This window comes from Chiloscyllium punctatum, chromosome 5 (genome assembly GCF_047496795.1).
Source record: "Chiloscyllium punctatum isolate Juve2018m chromosome 5, sChiPun1.3, whole genome shotgun sequence".
NCBI classification, from domain to species: Eukaryota; Metazoa; Chordata; class Chondrichthyes; order Orectolobiformes; family Hemiscylliidae; genus Chiloscyllium; species Chiloscyllium punctatum.
In genome coordinates, this window is record NC_092743.1 from 75826225 (window position 1) to 75844936 (window position 18712).

The window sequence follows — 18712 nt, forward strand, 5'->3', positions numbered from 1 at the left end:
CTGATACCTCTCTCAGCTAAATTTTAACTTCTAACCTAATATGCTCTTTATGGGGAATTTGTTTGTTAAATTTGTTGGTGGTTTATTTTTTATTTTGGCGCGCCACGGTGGCTCAGTGGTGAGCACTGCTGCCTCACAGCACCAGGGTCCCAGGTACGATTCCAGCCTCGGGTGACTGTCCGTGTGGAGTTTGCACATTCTCCCAGTGTCTGCGTGGGTTTCCTCTGGGTGCTCCGGTTTCCTCCCACAGTCCAAAGATGTGCCAGTCAGGTGGATTTGCCATGATAAATTGCCCATAGTGTTAGGTGCATTAATCAGAGGGAAATGGGTCTGAGTGGGTTGCTCTTTGGAGGGTCAGTGTGGACTGGTTGCGCCGACGGGCCTGTTTCCACACTGTAAGGAATCTAATCGAATCTAAACAAGCTATATAAATTCAAGTTGTTGTATTTTATGGAGAACTAACACATTTAAAACAGGCTAATGGTTTGGCCTATTATAAATAAGCCCTTTGTTCAAAATATTAAAATTCAACAAAGATGTAATCAAGAGGATATCAAGAGGTGTGCTTCTGAAAGGAAAGTAGCTAACAGTAGCTTTCCTCCACTGAAACTGAAATACCTGCTCTGAACTTACATTTTTGATTTTTACTTCAGGTGTTTAACATTGGCAATATTTCTTTTGTCAAATTAGAGAATATGATCTTGAAGAAAGTAATTGATGATGTTTGATTCATTTCCATACCGAATCACTAGTTAATGATCAGACATCATTGGCCCAAATGAAACTTGTTTTACCATGTGGTTCTTTAATTGTCAATTGAAACAGATACTTATTTTCAATTCAAGTATTCACATGCCAGAATGAACCATACACATTTTGTAAAAAGGACTCTCAGCTGAAAATGAATACAATTTGGCTTAAACACATGTATGAATGATATTCTAAGTTTATGAAAGATTAGAAGGCATGCAGTCATGCCCGGACAGTTGGAAGTACTCAAGGATGCCCTCATAAGAATGGGGTACATGCTCAACTCATCAGCCACCAGTTCAAACGTGACACCCCGAGAAACCTTAATGACCTCTTCAGGAGAGGGACAGAAGCTGCAACCGACGGGGTACCCTTTTTTGTCCAGTACCTCCAAGGAGCTGAAAAACTCGGCCATGCTCTTTGCCGTCTGCAACACATTTTCAATGAGGATGAGCACCTTGCCAAGACCCTCTCCACACCTCCACTTCTTACCTTTAAACAACCACCAAATCTCAAACAGATCAATGTTCGCAGCAAACTGCCTGGCTTTCAGGACATCTTACAACCTTGTCATGGTAGCAGCTGCAAGACGTGTCAGAGTGTCGGCACAGATTCCACCATTACACTTGGGGACACCACTCATCATGTACATGGCAGGTACTCATGTGACTCGGCCAACGTTGTCCATCTCATATGCTGCAGGCAAGGATGTCCTGAAGCACGGTAACATTGGGGAAACTGAGCAGAGGCTACAGCAACGGATGAATGGACATGGCACAACAGTCAGACAGGAGTGTTCCCTCCCGGTCAGTGGTGTGGGTAATTCGACCTCGGACCTTCGGGTGACCATCCTCCAAGGTGGACTTTGGGACAGGCAACAACGCAAAGTGGCCGTGCAGAGGTCAATAGGCAAGTTCTGTACCCATGGGAATGGCCTTAACCGGGACCTTGGGTTTATGTCACACTATAGGTCACCCAACTGCACTAGACACACACACACACGCACACACACACTCCTAAAGACCAATAGGCTCAAATGCTATCATACTCTCACGCACCCTCTCATAGACATATACCCCATTACACACAAACTCACGCACAGACACACACTCTCTCAGACACTCATAACCACACGCCCCATCCCACACGTGTGCGTGCGCATACACACACACACACACACACACACGTTTGTGGGGTGAATTTGTACTTGCGGAATTACATTTTATTTTGCTCAAAAACTGTATGAATCAAGGAAGATTCTGTAAATCCCTTTTATAGATTAGAATCAGTCTGAACATTGAATGTGTGAGGCTATCTGTGCCCCAGTGTATTATCTGGACCACATGGCACCTATTGTTAAAGTTTGCTTGTGAACGTAACTTTAAAATAGAGTTCTGGAATTTACATATGAAAGAACTGAAACCAACATGCATATTTTAAAAGATGAGAGACTTAACAAACAATCCAGGATTTTTTCAATATATAATTTCAGTTATATCACACTGTAAACTTTTGCTATAAATGCTGCCCTATGATCTTATACTCCACAACCACCTGTTGAAGGAGCAACGCTCCGAAAGCTAGGGCTTCCAAATAAACCTGTTGGACTTTAACCTGGTGTTGAGATTTGTTTGCAGTTCCAGAATTCACATTATAGGAGGGATGTGACAGCTTTGGAGAGTGTACAGAGGAAAATAGCAGGATGTTGATGGGAACAAGACAGATTCAGTTAGATTAACTGAGTTATTTTCCAAAGAGGAGATTGAGACAGGAAAAATCTTTTCTCCTTGACAGAGGTACCAATGACAAAGGGGCAGAGATAAAAATTAAGGGACACAAGGTTTACAGGAGGTGAGAGAGAAAACGTTTTCACCCAGAGGGTGATGGGAATCTGGAACTTACTGTCTGTAATGGTGGTAGAGAAAGAAATTATTATACAGTTAAAAAATACTAAGATTATGCTCTTGCAATATCAAGGCATGAAGGGTCGAATGCTGGAAAATGGGATTAGAATAGTTATGTGGTTGTTTCTAACTGGCTTGAATGCAATGGGCTTAAGGACCTCTTTCTGTGCTGTAGGTTCTATGACTATAATAGATACAAAGAGAAAACTCATGCAGGTCCTATGGGAGTATTCAAAGTTCAGCAGAGAACAAAAGGAAGTAATAAGGAGGAAAGAGTCAGAAATAAATACCAGTGAGCAAGGTTAGGGTGGGATGAGAAAATCAGGGAAAAAGTTGGGCCTGAAACAGGAAATTCTGCATGGAACTTGAGGATATTGGCAGAGCAGTTAAAAAAAAAGTCAAAGTTCTACAGCACGGAGACAGGCCCTTTGGTCCAAACTGGTCCATGATGACCAAAATCCACAATAACTGTATTTCCCAGTACTTGGCCTTATTCTTTCCTATCCAGGTATTTGTCCAAATGTCTTCACTGCCCTGTTTCCCTTGACTCCACTTTCAGAGAACTGTGAACCTGAACTTCAAGATCCCTCTGTTCCTCTATACTCCATAAGGCCCTATCATTCACCATGAAACTTCTACCTTGATGTGACTTTCCAAAATGCAACACCTCACACTATCTATATTAAACGGTGGGCACGGTCCGGTGGCTCCATTGTTAGCACAGCTGCCTCACAGCGCCAGGGTCCCGAGTTCGATTCCAGCCTTGGGAGACTCTGTGGTTTGTACATTCTCCCTGTATCTGCTCTGGTTTCCTCCCACAATCCAAAGATGTGCAGATCAGCTAAACTGGTCATGTTAAATTACCCAGTGTTAAGTATATTAGTCAGGGGGATATGAAGGGGAATGGTCTGGGTGGGTTTCCCTTCGGAGGGTCAGTGTTGATTTGTTGGGCCGAAATGCCTGTTTCCATACGGTAAGGAATCTAATCTGAATGCCATTTGCCATTTCTCAGCCCACTTCCTCAGCTGATCAAGGTCCTGCTACAATTTCTGATAACATTCCTTGTTGTTCATGATACTGCCCATTTTAGTATCATCAAACTTATTAATCATGACTTTCATCCAAATCATTGATATTGACAACAAACAGTAGCAAGCCCAGAACTGACCAGTGAGGCACTCCACTGGTCACAGGCCTCCAGTCTGACAAGCATCCTTCCACCATTACCTGTGCTTCTTACCATCGAACCAATTTTGTATCCAATTTGCCAGCTGGCCCTGAATTCCATGTGATCTAACCATGTTCAACCTTATCAAATCCATGAAACCTTATGAAATCCATATAGACAAGATTTACCATGCTGCCCTCGTCAACCTTCCTGGCCACTTCATAGAATTCCTACACTGTAGAACCAGACCCTTCAGCCCAACAAGTCCACACCGACCCTTCGAACAGTATCCCACCCAAACCTATTCCTCTACCCTATTACTCCACATTTACCCCTGACTAATGCACCTAATCGACACATCCCTGAACACAATGGGCAATTTACTACAGCAAATACCTGCAGATCTTTGGATTGTGGGAGGAAACACAAACAGACACAGGGAGAATGGGCAAACTACATACAGAAACCCAGGTCCCTCGCACTATGAGGCAGCAGTGCTAATTTCTGAGCCAACCACATCACCCTTCATCAATTTATCCATTGCTGCATGTAGCAAACTAAAAACAAAATTAAATTTTGCATATCGCACAGAAAACACATTTTATCATATTTCTCGAGTGCATCTATATAATGGTTTACCAATACTCATCATATGGGGTAGTTAAGAATACATATAGGATTAATAGTTGTGGCAAATATTAAAAGAGGAGAAATGCTGGAACGGTGAGAAAAAGTTAGGCCAAAACTGGAGTAGTGTGCGCAGTTCTAGTCACTGGGATGGAGTAATTTCACAATCAATGCGACTAGATGGTTTTATTTAGAACAGAGAAGGCTGAGAGGGTTTTGATTAAAGTGTATAAAGATTATGAGGAACATGGAGAGAGTGGATAAAAAGCCTTTTAAAAGCAGGAATGAGTCAGAGTGATAGAGATCTACAAAACAGAAAAAGGTCCTTCAGCCTACTGCATCTGCAACAGTCAAAAACAAACATCTAATTATTTTAATTCCATTCTCCAGAACATGGCTGTAAGCTTTAGCATCGCAAGTGCACATCAGAAATACATCTTAAAAGTTATGAGGTTTCTGCCTTTAATGCTCTTATAGGCACTGAGCTCCAGATTCCCACAACCCTCTAGATTTTCCTCACATTTCCTCTTAATGTTCTTCCCTTCACCCTAAATCTATGCCCCTCAGTCATTGATGCCTCCACTAAGGGGAAAACTTGTTTTCTGTCTACCTGACTTACATCCCTCATAATTTCAGACATCTCTCAATATCTCTCAATGTCCTCTACTCTGAAGGGAAACAACCCCAGTTTGTTCGAACTCTTTTCGGAACTGAAAGTCTCAGCCTAAGCAACATCCTGAAAACACTCCTCGTTGCTCTCTCCAGTGCTAGCATAACCCTCCTATGATATGGGTTCCAGGACTACACACGATACACTAGTTGTGGCCTAATGAATGTCTGAGTTACGTATAACCACCTTGCCTTTATCTCTATGCCTTGACTGTTCATCATGTGTGGCTTGTCCTATGGTCAGCGAAGAATTGAAAATTTTCCAAGCACCCTTGCTATTTCCTTCTTTGTCTCACCCAACAATCTGGAAGACATTTTAGCGGACAAACTGGCAAACACAAGCACAGAAAATATGCCAAATTTGAGGACTAGATTTTATTTGGGTGAGGGGGAGGTTAGTGGTAAATGTTTCAATTTTGAGGGGAGGATGTATCGGTGTACGTGTGTGCGTGTGTAGGAGGGAGGTTGGGGGTTTCCAGTATATTTGTATGGTGAGTATCTGTGCATGGTGAAAGAATGAATATGGTGTGTGAGACATATTATGAAGATGCTGGGGTTGTGGGAGAGGAGGCTGCAGGTCAGGGATGTACGGAAGAAGCAGGAATGCGTGCATTGAGGATTGGGTGGATGCGGGCAGAGTGTTCTAGGTGGTGTACAGGCAATGGGGGAGCTATGGGAAAGCAGATTGTGTTTGTCTGTTTGGGGGATCTGGGCTGTGCAGGGACATGCATCTGTGTATGTGTGTATACATGTCTACGATCCATCTATGGTGACGGGGGTGTTGCCTACACCCAGGTGTTGACAGGGTAAGTGTGGGAGAAGAGATGGTGCTTACGTGCGGGGAGTGTGTTGCACGGACTATGCGTCGTGTTGCGCAGGTTGTGCGTAAGTGTGGGGTGCGTGCAGGGTGGGAGCTTATGTGTGGTTGGGTGCTGTGTGTTTGCACAGGGCGCATGTATCTGTGCCTCTGTGCAGGTTGCGTGCATACCTGTTATCTGTTGTAAGGGCTGCCTGCATGGGGTTTTTGAGGTGTGTGCAACTGTGTGGTCATGCTTACGTGAGGTGGGTGTGGGGGGGGGGGGGGGGGGGGTTGGGGACACTGGGGTTCACTCGCTTGTGGGGGTCTACGTGTGGAAACATGTGCGTGTCCTTGGGTGCAGATAGGGTGGAACAGTTGTGTGTGCATGCAGATGGAATGCAAGATATGTCGGCTGGGTTTGTCTGAAGTTGTATGCACATGGGGATGAGGTTGTACACATCTGTGTATGTTGTGCATGTAGTGTACATGTGTGATTAAATGCATGGTGTGCTAGAAGAGTATAAAGGAAGTAGGAGTATACTTAAGAGGGAAATCAGGAGGGCAAAATGGGGACATGAGATAGGTTTGGCAAACAAAATTAAGGAGAATCCAAAGAGTTTTTACAAATATATTAAGGACAAAAGGGTAACTAGAGAGAGAATAGGGCCCCTCAAAGATCAGCAAGGCGGCCTTTGTGTGGAGCCACAGAAAATGGGGGAGATACTAAATGAATATTTTGCATCAGTATTTACGGTGGAAAACGATATGGAAGATATAGACTGTAGGGAAATAGATGGTGACATCTTGCAAAATGTCCAGATTACAGAGGAGGAAGTGCTGCATGTCTTGAAACGGTCAAAGGTGAATAAATCCCTAGGACATGATCAGGTGTACCTGAGAACTCTGTGGGAAGCTAGAGAAGTGATTGCTGGACCTCTTGCTGAAATATTTGTGTCATCGATAGTCACAGGTGGGGTGCCAGAAGACTGGAGGTTGACAAACGTGGTGCCACTGTTTAAGAAGGGCGGTAAAGACAGGCCAGGGAACTACAGACCGGTGAGCCTGACTTCAGTGGTGGGCAAGTTGTTGGAGGGAGTCCTGAGGGACAGGATGTACATGTATTTGGAAAGGCAAGGACTGATTAGGGATAGTCAATGTGGCTTTGCGCGTGGGAAATCATGTCTCACAAACTTGATTGAGTTTTTTAAAGAAGTAACAAAGAAGACTGATGAGGGCAGAGCATACAGATGTGATCTGTATGGACTTCAGTAAGGCGTTCAACAAGGTTCCCCATGGGTGACTGATTAGCAAGGTTAGATCTCATGGAATACAGGGAGAACTAGTCATTTGGATACAGAACTGGCTCAAAAGGTAGAAGATGGAGGGTCGTTTTTTTCAGACTGGAGGCCTGTGACCAGTGGAGTGCCACAAGGATCGGTGCTGGGTCCTCTATTTTTTGTCATTTACATAAATCATTTTGGATGCGGGCGTAAGAGGTACAGTTAGTAAGTTTGCAGATGACACCAAAATTGGAGGTGTAAGTGGACAGCGAAGAGGGTTACCTCAGATTACAACAGGATCTGGACCAGATGGGCCAATGGGCTGAGAAGTTGCAGATGGAGTTTAATTCAAAGAAATACGAGGTGCTGCATTTTGGGGGAAAAAATCTTAGCAGGACTTATACACTTAATGGTAAGGTCCTAGGGAGTGTTGTTGAACAAAGAGACCTTGGAGTGCAGGTTCATAGCTCCTAGAAAGTGGAGTTGCAGGTAGATAGGATAGTGAAGGTGGCGTTTGGTATGCTTTCCTTTATTGGCCAGAGTATTGAGTACAGGAGTTGGGAGGTCATGTTGTGGCTATACAGGACATTGGTTAGGCCACTGTTGGAATATTGCATGCAATTCTGGTCTCCTTCCTATTGGAAAGATGTTGTGAAACTTGGAAGGGTTCAGAAAAGATTTACAAAGATGTTGCTAGGGTTGGAGGATTTGAGCTACAGGGAGAGGCTGAACAGGCTGGGGCTGTTTTTCCTGGAGCGTCGGAGGCTGATAGAGATTTACAAAATTATGAGTGACATGGATAGGATAAATAGACAAAGTACTTTCCCTCGGGTTGGGGAGTCCAGAACTAGAGGGAATAGGTTTAGGGTGGGAGGGGAAGGATATAAAAGAGACCTAAGGGGCAACTTTTTCATGCAGAGGGTGGTACATGTATGGAATGAGCTGCCAGAGGATGTGGTGGAGGCTGGTACAATTGCAACATTTAAGAGGCATTTGGATGGGTATATAAATAGGAAGGGTTTGGACCGATACGGGCTGGGTGCTGGCAGGTGGGACTAGATTGGGTTGGGATATCTGATTGGCATGGACAAGTTGTACCGAAGGGTCTGTTTCCATGCTGTACATCTCTATGACTCATCGTGAGTGCGTGTGTTGCATGTTTATGGTGTGTGTATGTGCAAGGTGTGCTCTCTTGTGTGGTGCATATATGCGTATGTATGGTTTCTGCATGTATTTGTATGATGGGGGAATGGGGTGCATCTCCTTGTCAGGGGGTTCATGTGCATACGTATGTGCGGACATGGGTGTGGATGGGATTGGGTAGTTTATGTATGGTCTGTGTGTGTGCAGATGGAATGGGGGTGGGGGCGGCGAGGGAGGGAGTGGCAAGTTGGTGGGTCTGTCTATCTCAGTGTGCGTGGTGTGTGCGCATACGTGTGGATGGGGTTGTGCATTCAGTGTGCGCATGTGCCGGTGAGCTGCACATGTATGGAGGGGTGTGCACATGTTTAGTTGAGATGCATGGGTGTAGAGGGTGTGTGCAGTGTGTGCGCACGTGTGCGTGCGTGCGTCATGTGTATGGTACGTGCATCTCCATGTCTATTGTGTATGGGGTTTGTATGAATGTGTCTATGTACAGGGGATGTCCATTAGCATGGGGGATTGTGTGCGCGCTTGTATATGGTACGGTGTATATACGGGTATATGTTTTTACACGCCTGGAAGGTGTGTATGGGTGTGCGTTTGCATAACCTGCGGGAGGGGTGTACATGAGAAAAGTGTGTGCATGTGAGAAATGGTATGGTGCATGTCTACTGTGTATGTGGGGAGTCTGTGTGTATGGGTTGGGCGCAGGATGTGCATGACATGTATGGTTTGTATGCATGGTGCATGTGGGATGCATGTTTGGGGCATGCACGTGTGTGGGGAGAGTGTGGGGTTTGAATGTGGTGCTCGCAAATGTGGTGGGGTGGTCCATGTGTATGCATGGTGTGTATGTATGTGTATGGTGCATGTGTATATCAATGTGATGAATCCCTTTAAGCATATGTAATGCACATAGGGTGCATGCGAGGGGTGTGCATTTGCGTAGGGTATGTCACTAGGATGTATCCTTGAAATGTGTGTCTACATGCACGTGTACATCTATGGTGTGCATGGAGGGGAGTGCACATGAATATGTGTATGGTGTGTGGGGTGTTTGTGCATGCATGTGATGTTTGTGCATGTACTGTGTGTATCTCTATTCTATGTACATGGCACATGACTATATTTATGGCATGTGCTATGTCTATGGTGCATGCGTCTGTAGTGGTTATTTGCATGTTTGGGGAGATGCACATGCCTGGTAGGGTTGTGCATCTTGTGTGCGTGTGCGCGTACACACACATGTGCAGGGGGAGCGTGGATGGGTGTGTGTATGTAAGACCATAGGACACTGGAGCAGAAATTTGGCCATTCAGCCCAACAATTCTGAACCACCATTCAATCATGGCTGATAAGTTTCTCAATCCCATTCTCCCCAAACCCCTTGATTCTAAAGAACTTCTTTATCGCAGTCTTAAATATACTCAATGATCTGGCCTCCGCCATCTTCTGTGGCAATGATTTCCATAGATTCACCACTGTCTGGCTGAAGAGGTTTGGTGTATGGTATGTAAATATTGTGTGCGCATGAAGTGTGTGGGGTGTGTGTCTGAGTGTTTGTGTATAGTGTGGATATATGTCTTAGACATGTATTTGAATAGTGTGTGTGGGGCATGCGTGCACCAGCTTTCCAAGGTTTCTCAACGTGGCCCACCTTAGACTTTTGATAATCTGGTCATCGGAGTACTGGAAAAACACTTGCTTGCTGGCTGGGACATGCTCATTTTGCTCCAGGCTCTTGAATTTCCTTTCCCTGGGAAACATGAGCCCCTATGCTTAAATGACTGTTGCAACTGGACGTCAGGAGCCCATTTCCTCCCACAACCATCCCTGCTCTTGGGATAAAATTCCGCAAACAGTCAACAAATAGTGAAAGTGTAAAAGTTAAATTTTAAAAGCAAGACAACCATTTGATGACATGAAATGTTACCACATGTAAGCAAAAAAACGAGAAATGATAATAGTCCTCCAACCTTGAAGCATGCACCTTAATTCAGTTTTCTAGTTATGAATGCCAAGTGACAATAAAAATCTTGGCTCCAGTCATGTTGCAATCCTTACATGGAATGTATTTAGAATCATAAAATGCCTATACTGCGGAAGTAGTCCAGTTGGCCCATCAAGACTCGATCAATCCTTTGAGGACCATCTTACCCAGAACCCACTCTTCACCCACCCCGCCCCTCCCCCCCAACCTATCCTATCCCCCTAACATTGCACTTCCATTGGCTAATCTACCAAACTATACGTCCCTGGATACTATGGGTAATTTAGAATAGCCAATCCGTCTAACTGCTACATATGGGAGGAAACCCATGCAGACATGGAGAATATGCAAACTCCATAGAGTCACCTGATGCTGGAAGCAAACCTAGGTCCCTAGCACTGTGGGACAGCTGTGCTAACCATTGAGCCACCATGCCACCCAAATTAACTGTACCTGGTTAAGAATTGCATCTATTACAATCACATTCAATGGAACACACTGTTTGGGGACAAGTCGTCTATTGTTATAAATTATTTGAGAACATTTTAAATTCCATCTCGATTTTATTTAAAAATAACATGAATAATGTATACTTTGGAAAAAAACCTCTCATGCATTGCATGTTACTTTCAGTTCTGTAAGATTACAATCATCCCATGGATAAAAAGTAGATATTCATGCTAGGTTGAGGTAAATCTGGTAGGTCTTGTTTCACTGGCCTTGCAGCATCTCTCGTGCCTGATATTTACTGCATTCAATACAATTAACCATCCAACAACACCCATTTTGCACAAATGCTCAATGTTAAGGTTTATAGGATCCTTGGGTTTACAAATGGAGGCACAGAGAATAAAAAAAAACAAGGAAATGATGCTACATCTCTACAATTCATTGTGTCCAGTTCTAGTACCTTATTCAAGGAATGCGGTTAAAGCCCTGGAGAGACTGCAAAGGAAATTCACGAGAATGACACCAGGAATGAGGGATTTTAAATACAAGATTAGCGAAATCGTGCTTATTTTCCTTAAACCAGAGAAAGTTTAGAGGTGACCTTACTGAGATGCTTAAAATTACAAACAATTTTGACAGGGTAAAATGGGATATTCTGTTTCCACTAGTTGGTATGTCAGCAACCAAGGCTCACAATTTTAAGATCGTTAGCAAGAGAATTAAAGTGAGATGAGGAGAAACTTCTTTACTCAGTTGTTAGGATTTGGAATGCACTACTTGGGTGAGTGGTAGAGGCAGGTTTCAGAAGAGAGTTAGACATAAACTTGAAAGTGAAGTTAGATGGTTACAAAGTTAGGGGTGGAGAATGGAACAAGTTGGATAGCTCTTTTGGGAGCTGCTGCAGACACAATGTATAAAATTCTATGATTTTATGAATTTCAATCATTCATTCTTTTAAAATTTATACATGCACAATTTACAAATGACTTGATAAAGATTTTGTTGCAAAATACAAATTAATACCAGAACACACTTACCTCCCAGTCTGCCAGCAATGGAACGTTGTTGGAATTCTCATTCATTTCTGACTTCTCATTCTTTGTGACGACCATGAATCCTTGCTCCTTCATGAACTCTCCAGCTTCATCACCATATAATTCTGGAGACCATTGCACAAAGAAGGCATATAGATGCTCAGCCCTGAAAAGAAAACAGTTTCCACTGAATAAATTTCAGCAAATTTGCTTGGGACTGTATTCAGGACAGTTCAACTAGAGTTTATGGACAAGCCAGACAGAAGAAACTGCACTTTGAAAGAACAACATATCCTCAAGATTCACAAAATCAGAAATCATTTACACTTCATTTTACTAATTTTAAATTCAATATATCGAAATGTGGGACCTACTGGTCGTGAGTTACAGACATGCAAATTTGGGTTTTCATGAACTACAACACCAACAATCAAAAAACAGGATAATTCAACTGCTAACCCATCACCTTCAAACCCTGCCCATGGCTTGTTGCTAAGGAAACAACACCTTGATCAAATACATCAGGTGTGAATCACACAGAACAAGCCAAATTGACTTCGTGATTAACCAATGACTTGTATTGGTGTTTGACAAAGCTGAAGATGCTGGCAAAAGATTGGTCCCCAGTGTTAATCCCTGCAGTGCCACTTCCAGTCACAAAACACCCTTTGATCATCACCCTCTGCTTCCTGCCACTCAGCTAGTTCTGGACCCAAGTTGAAAAGTTCTATGGATCCCATGGACTTTTATCTTTGCTATTAGGCTCCCATGCAGGAGACCATCAAAAGCCTTGCTAAACCCCAAGTTGGCCACATCGAATGCACCTGATCACTCCTCAAAAATTCAAATAAGCTAGTCAGACATAACCTCCCCTGAATAGAACCTTTTGGGGTTCTCCTGTGGCACAGTGGTAGTATCCCTACCCACAAACTAGGAGGCCCAGATTCAAATCCTACCTGCTCTGGAGTTGTGTCATAACATCACAAAACATGCTGATTAGAAATCTATATTCATTTTTGTTTTAAAACACAATTTTGTGGGCTTTATAATTCAAGTTAGTTAAAGAGCATGGCCAGTAATTTGTGCTCTTTCAGGATAGTCAGTGGATTCAATGATTCGAGTCGGTTAAGGACAATCACCAGCCCATGCTCAAGGCCCACGTGCTCCAGAGGTGTGTCTAAATAAGTTGATTAGAAAAAGAGACAAAAATGGAGAGTCACTGGGATTTAATGATGAGAGTTTGTTAAGGAAGGAATCAGAGGGACGCTCTTGTGATGCAGTGGTAGCATCCTTACCCCTGGACGAGGGGCCCAGGTCCAAATCCCACTTGCTCCAGAGATGTGTAAGAACATCTGTGAGCAAGTTATAGAGTCACAGAATCAAAGACGTATAGCATGGAAACAGACCTTTCAGTCCAACCCGTCCATGCCGACCAGATATCCCAACCAAATCTAGTCCCACCTGCCAGCACCCAGCCTATATCCCTCTAAACCCTTCCTATTCATATACCCATCCAGATGCCTTTTAAATGTTGCAATTATACTAACCTCCACCACTTCCTCTGGCAGCTCAGTCCATATACATACCTCTTGGGTCTCTTTTATGTCTTTCTCCTCTCGCCCTAAAACTCTAAGTTCTGGACTCCCCGACCCCAGGGAAAAGACTTTGTCTAGTTACCCTATCCAGCCCCTCAATTTCGTAAACCTCTATAAGGTCACCCCTCAGCATCCGATGCTCCAGGGAAAACAGCCCCAGCTTGTTCAGCCTCTCCATATAGCTCAAATCCTCCAACCCTGGCAATATCCTTGGAAATCTTTTCTGAACCCTTTCAAGTTTCACAACAACATTGCGATAGGAAGGAGACCAGAACTGCACGCAATATTCCTGCACGCAATTTATCTGAATTAAACTCCATCTGCCACTTCTCAGCCCATTGGCCCATCTGGTCAAGATCCTGTTGTAATCGGAGGTAACCCTCTTCGCTGTCTACTACACCCCCAATTTTGGTGTCATCTGTAAACTTACTAACTGTACCTCTTATGCTCCCATCCAAATCATTTATGTAAATGACAAAAAGTAGAGGACCCAGCACCGATCCTTGTGGCATTCCATTGCTCACAGGCCTTCGGCCTGAAAAACAACCCTCCACCACCACCCTCCATTTTCTACCTTTGAACCAGTTCTGTATCCAAATGGCTAGTTCTCCCTGTATTCCGAAAGATCTAACGTTGCTGATCAATCTCCCATGGGGAACCTTGTTGAACGCTTTACTGAAGTCCATATAGATCACATCTACTGCTCTGTCCTCATCAATCCTCTCTGTTACTTCTTCAAAAAACTCAATCAAGTTTGTGAGACATGATTTCCCACACACAAAACCTTGTTGACTATTCCTAAAAATTCATGGAGGAGGGTCAGTTCAGAACTATATCATTCCAGAGGACTGGTCTGTCAAGCGCCTTCCTGTCACTTGATCAGTAGAAGAGGTTCAACAGGATTGATCATTATTCCCTACTTGGGACTCTGTGGGACGCAGCCTATTGGCCAGATCTGACTTGTATACTGATATAGAGTGTCTGAATAAAGTTAACAGTTCCCTTACGGCATCCCCTCACTTTGGAAGGGGATTGTTTCAGGGCTGTCCTTTGTCCAGCCAGCTTCATTTCTGCTGCAAGAAGCCTATCCTCTTCATGTGGAAGTGGTTGTCAGGGTTGATCAGTGTGGGCCAGGCATGGGAGTGGTTCTTTCGGCCTATGCCAATGATGTACTCCCCTGTTCACTGACCTGGGGAGGATGCACGACTGCAAGGTGGTGTACTCAGCACTGAAAACAAAAAGAGTGCTTTTGTACACCAGTTGGAGGATGCTGAGGCGAGTGATTGAATCCCATTTCTGCATAGTCCCATTTGGATGGAATTTCACATTGGCCCGAAGGTCCTAAACTTCCCTCAGAAATCTGCGCCTCACAGCCTGACTCACTTCCTTACTATGTTTTGTGTTGTTTAGGCAGATAAAGTGGAGGTTCTTGTATAGGTCGCTGCTGCACACCATCCATCCACTGTGACACTTACATTCGTCGCCTAGATACATCTTACTTGCTGCCATGCGGCAGGGATCCCCAGTGGAGGGTTCTCTATATTGGTGTCTGCTCTGTTCCCATCAGGGATCTGAGCAGAGGTATTGCAGCAGTTCATTGGATTCCCAGCCAAATGTTTGTTTGCAGCGATGTGGAGTCTCTAGGCCTTGTACATATTGGTTTTGGTCACCTACACTTCCTTTTTAGTTATTGGGAAAACCTTTGATTGTGTTTTCGGTTACACTTCAGCCCCACACTCATGGCATGGAGGAGTACGGCAGATTGGAGGATCTCCTGGTGAGTCTTCTCCTGGGCATAGCCAGGCTGGTAACAAACAGGTACATGCAGTGGAGCATGGAGGGGGCCATATCTGCAATCTGCCCACCCCTCTTCTGTGGTTACATTCAAGCCCAAGTGCCATTTGAGATGCAGCATGTAGCGTCCACCAGTATTGTTGACATTTTTGGGAGAGATGGCTGCCATGGGGGATGCAGTGCTTTACTTCCCCTGCCAATTCCACTATGACTTAGTCTCTTTGTTCTCTCCCTAGCTCCCTGGCCACACACTTTAAGGACAGCATTGCCCTTAGCAGGCTTTTCTTATTAAAGTTTAATTGGCCACATGGGTGTTTTCCTGGTGATGGTAAAAAAATGAATATTAAAGTACATAAACAATGGGATCTTTTTACTGCGTCACTGAAAAGATTATACACAGCCATAAGTGATTGTGGGACAAACATAAGCACTACTCCTGGGCCTTCTTGTGGACAGTGGTAGTGCCTCTGCTCTGGATGAGGGAGGCCTGGTTTCAAGTCCCACCTGCTCCAGAAAGTGCGTAATGACAGATCTGAACATATTGAGTAGAAAATGGGTGAAATAAGATAAAGGAAGGTGTCAGAGGGGCCCTCTTATAGCACAATTGCCATGTCTCCACCCTGAACTGAGGCACCCGGGATTTAATTCCAACCGCTCCAGAGGTGTGTAATAACAGCTCTGAACAGATGGATTAAAAAATAAGTATGGTGGAAAGTGAGAGGGCTCTTGTGGTTCAGTGGTAGCATTCCTACCTCTGAGCCAGTAAGCGTGGGTTCAAGTAATAACATTTCTGAGCAAGTTGATTAGAAAATATCTATGATGCAAAGTGTCAGTTGTCACGTTACAATGGTATTGTCCCTACTTCTGATCAAGGAGGCCAAGGTTCAAGTTCCACCTGCTCCAGAGATGTGTAATAACATCTCTCAATGTTAGTTAGAAAAATAGGTTAAATAAAAAAAGAGCTGTTGCACAGAGGCACTGCCCCTCACTATAAAGTTCAACTTGCCCCAGAGGTGTGTCAATACATCTCTAAGCAGAATGATTCTAAAAAGAGGGTCCTTAGGGTAGAGAGGCAATGTTTCTACCTCTTAGGCCGGAGGCCCTGGTTCAAGTCTCAAGAAGTACAAAGTAACATCTCTGATGGGTGAATTAGAAAAATAGCTTAAATAAAAACATAGAGGAAGTCAGTCATTTAAAAAAAAAGGGCATTAGTAGGTCTTCTTGTGGCAATGTCCCTGCCTCTGATCCCAGAAGCCCAGTTTGAAGTCCTACTGGCTGCAGAGGTGTGTAATAATATCCCTGAATGGGTTGATTACAAAAAAAAGGTTAAATGAAAAGATAAGGGTGTCAGTGGGGTTAATGATTCTTGTTTGTTAAAGAGAGTCAGCAAGAATTTGTAAAAGAGAGATCATGTTTACGTAATACAATTGGATTTTTTTTGCTGAAGTAACTAAGATGTTTGTGAAACCACAGCAACAGTGATACGGATTCAAAGATATCATATAATGAAGAATCAAATGAGAGGCTGTGTTTTTGAAACAAAAGTGGTTCATGAAATGGCTGGGGAGGAAGGAGGTGGGAAGCAGCTGAAGAGAAAATAAAACTGTTTTTGGACTGAGAATAATGAATCATAGAATGATAGACAATGGTGTTCCCCAAAGGTCACAAAGGAAAGGGAGGCAGTGGTGTGGAGCTAATGTTACTAGATTAATTATCCACAGCTCCAGGTTAATGTTCTGGAGGCTCATGGGTTCAAACCCCACCATATCAGATGGTGAAGTTTGAATTCAATAAAAATTTGGAATAAAATGTTGGGCTATTTGTAAAAACATGTGAAAACCATCTGGTTCATTAAATCCGTATATTCTTCTTGCCCTGTGGATACTTAGGATTGGGCCTTGCTCACAACACCCACATTCCATAGAGTAGTAGTTAAGATAAGGAGTAGACTCATCCCCTTTCAGTCTGCTCTGTTTTTTTATTAAGTCATAATTTCTTAGGGAACTTGAGTCCCGCTGAAAAAAAAATGTCATTTACATCTTATACAGATCAGAACAATTTGCAAGAGAAGTAAAGGGAAAAACAATATTTATAATGTATAGGAAACTGCTGATTTCTTGGCAAGTACTCTGATTTGAAGAGACATTGCCACAAATAATGCTTTGGATAGAAGATGACTGACAGTTAATTGCCAAGGTTAGTTTAAATTTTAACCCAGGCAAGTTGATTCTAAGTGGTCAACACATGTACATGTTCTGGAAAATAGAACAATGTGTATACATACTGTACCTGGCTCAAGTCAACAAAAGGTGAGCACCATTCTCTAATTCATTTCATAAGGCAATGCTTGAGCACGACATGATGGGCCAAACTGCTTATTTTTGCTGTGACCATTCTATGATTTCAGTATTCATCCACCTAATATTTCAAGAACTGAAGGTGAAACTGGGCTACTTATAGCTTCTTCATTCAACAGAGCTGTGGGTGAAGACAGATCTAATAACCTTCAGCACTGCTGGAAATATTGAACAGTTCAATGCAGTTTATTTATCACAGCTACTGCATAGTTCACAGGAATTCAGCCATTCAGCGCATCAAACCTGTTCCAGCATTTAACATAATCAAATACTTCAATGTCTTTTACTCACACTATCCCCACAACCTTTATGCCATTCAGGATCAAATTTCCTCCGGGTGCTCCGGTTTCCTCCCACACTCCAAAGATGTGCAGGTCAGGTGAATTGGCCTTGCTAAATTGCCCATAGTGTTAGGCAAGGGGTAAATGTAGGGGTATGGGTGGGTTGCGCTTTGGCAGGGCGGTGTGGACTTGTTGGGCCGAAGGGCCTGTTTCCACACTGTAAGTAATCTAATCTAATCTAATCTATACCTTAAATATACTCAAAGGCTTTTGGAGGTTTCACAACCATCTGGAGTAAAAAAAACAAATCCCTTCAGTCATAAGTGGCATTCCCTTGTTCTTAAAATTGGTCCTATTTTCACCAACCAGGGAAAATTTCTCACCTGCATCTACCCATTTTATTCCTTATAATATTTAGTTGATTTCAATGAGATCATCTCTCATTCTTCAAAACTCTCGATAATATTGCTACAGTTTGCCCAATTTCTCTTCATAGACAATCTCACCACCTCAGGAACAAGTCTGCAGAATCTTTGTTGTGCTTCCTCCATGGGAATGATCTCTTTCCTGAGATAAGGGGACTGAAACTGCACTCCAGATATGGTCAAATCAAAGCTCCATACAACGTAAGCAAGTCTTCATTACTGCTGCACTGAAATCCTCTTTGGACAGTTAAACAATCCACTGGAGGAGACGGCACAACAGAGATCCCATTCTCTATGGTGGGGGGAGGTGTAGCATATCAGTGCAAAAGATAAGGTTGAAACATTTTCAACAATTTCTAACTAGAAATGCTATATGAATGATTCATTTCAGCCTCCTCCAGATGTCCCAGCATCACAAATGTCAGTTTTCAGTCTATTTGATTCAC

General features: G+C 43.4%; 1 protein-coding gene across 12 annotated transcripts in view; it reads right to left on the reverse strand.

Moving 5' to 3' along the window:
• oxr1a (oxidation resistance 1a) overlaps positions 1–18712 on the reverse strand; it is a 511841-nt gene that overhangs the window by 74578 nt on the left and 418551 nt on the right. For all 12 annotated transcript variants that reach the window (XM_072570591.1, XM_072570587.1, XM_072570583.1 and 9 more), the window contains one exon: positions 11818–11980. In XM_072570591.1, the coding sequence (XP_072426692.1) occupies positions 11818–11980 (163 nt within the window). The remainder of the gene's footprint in view (positions 1–11817; positions 11981–18712) is intronic.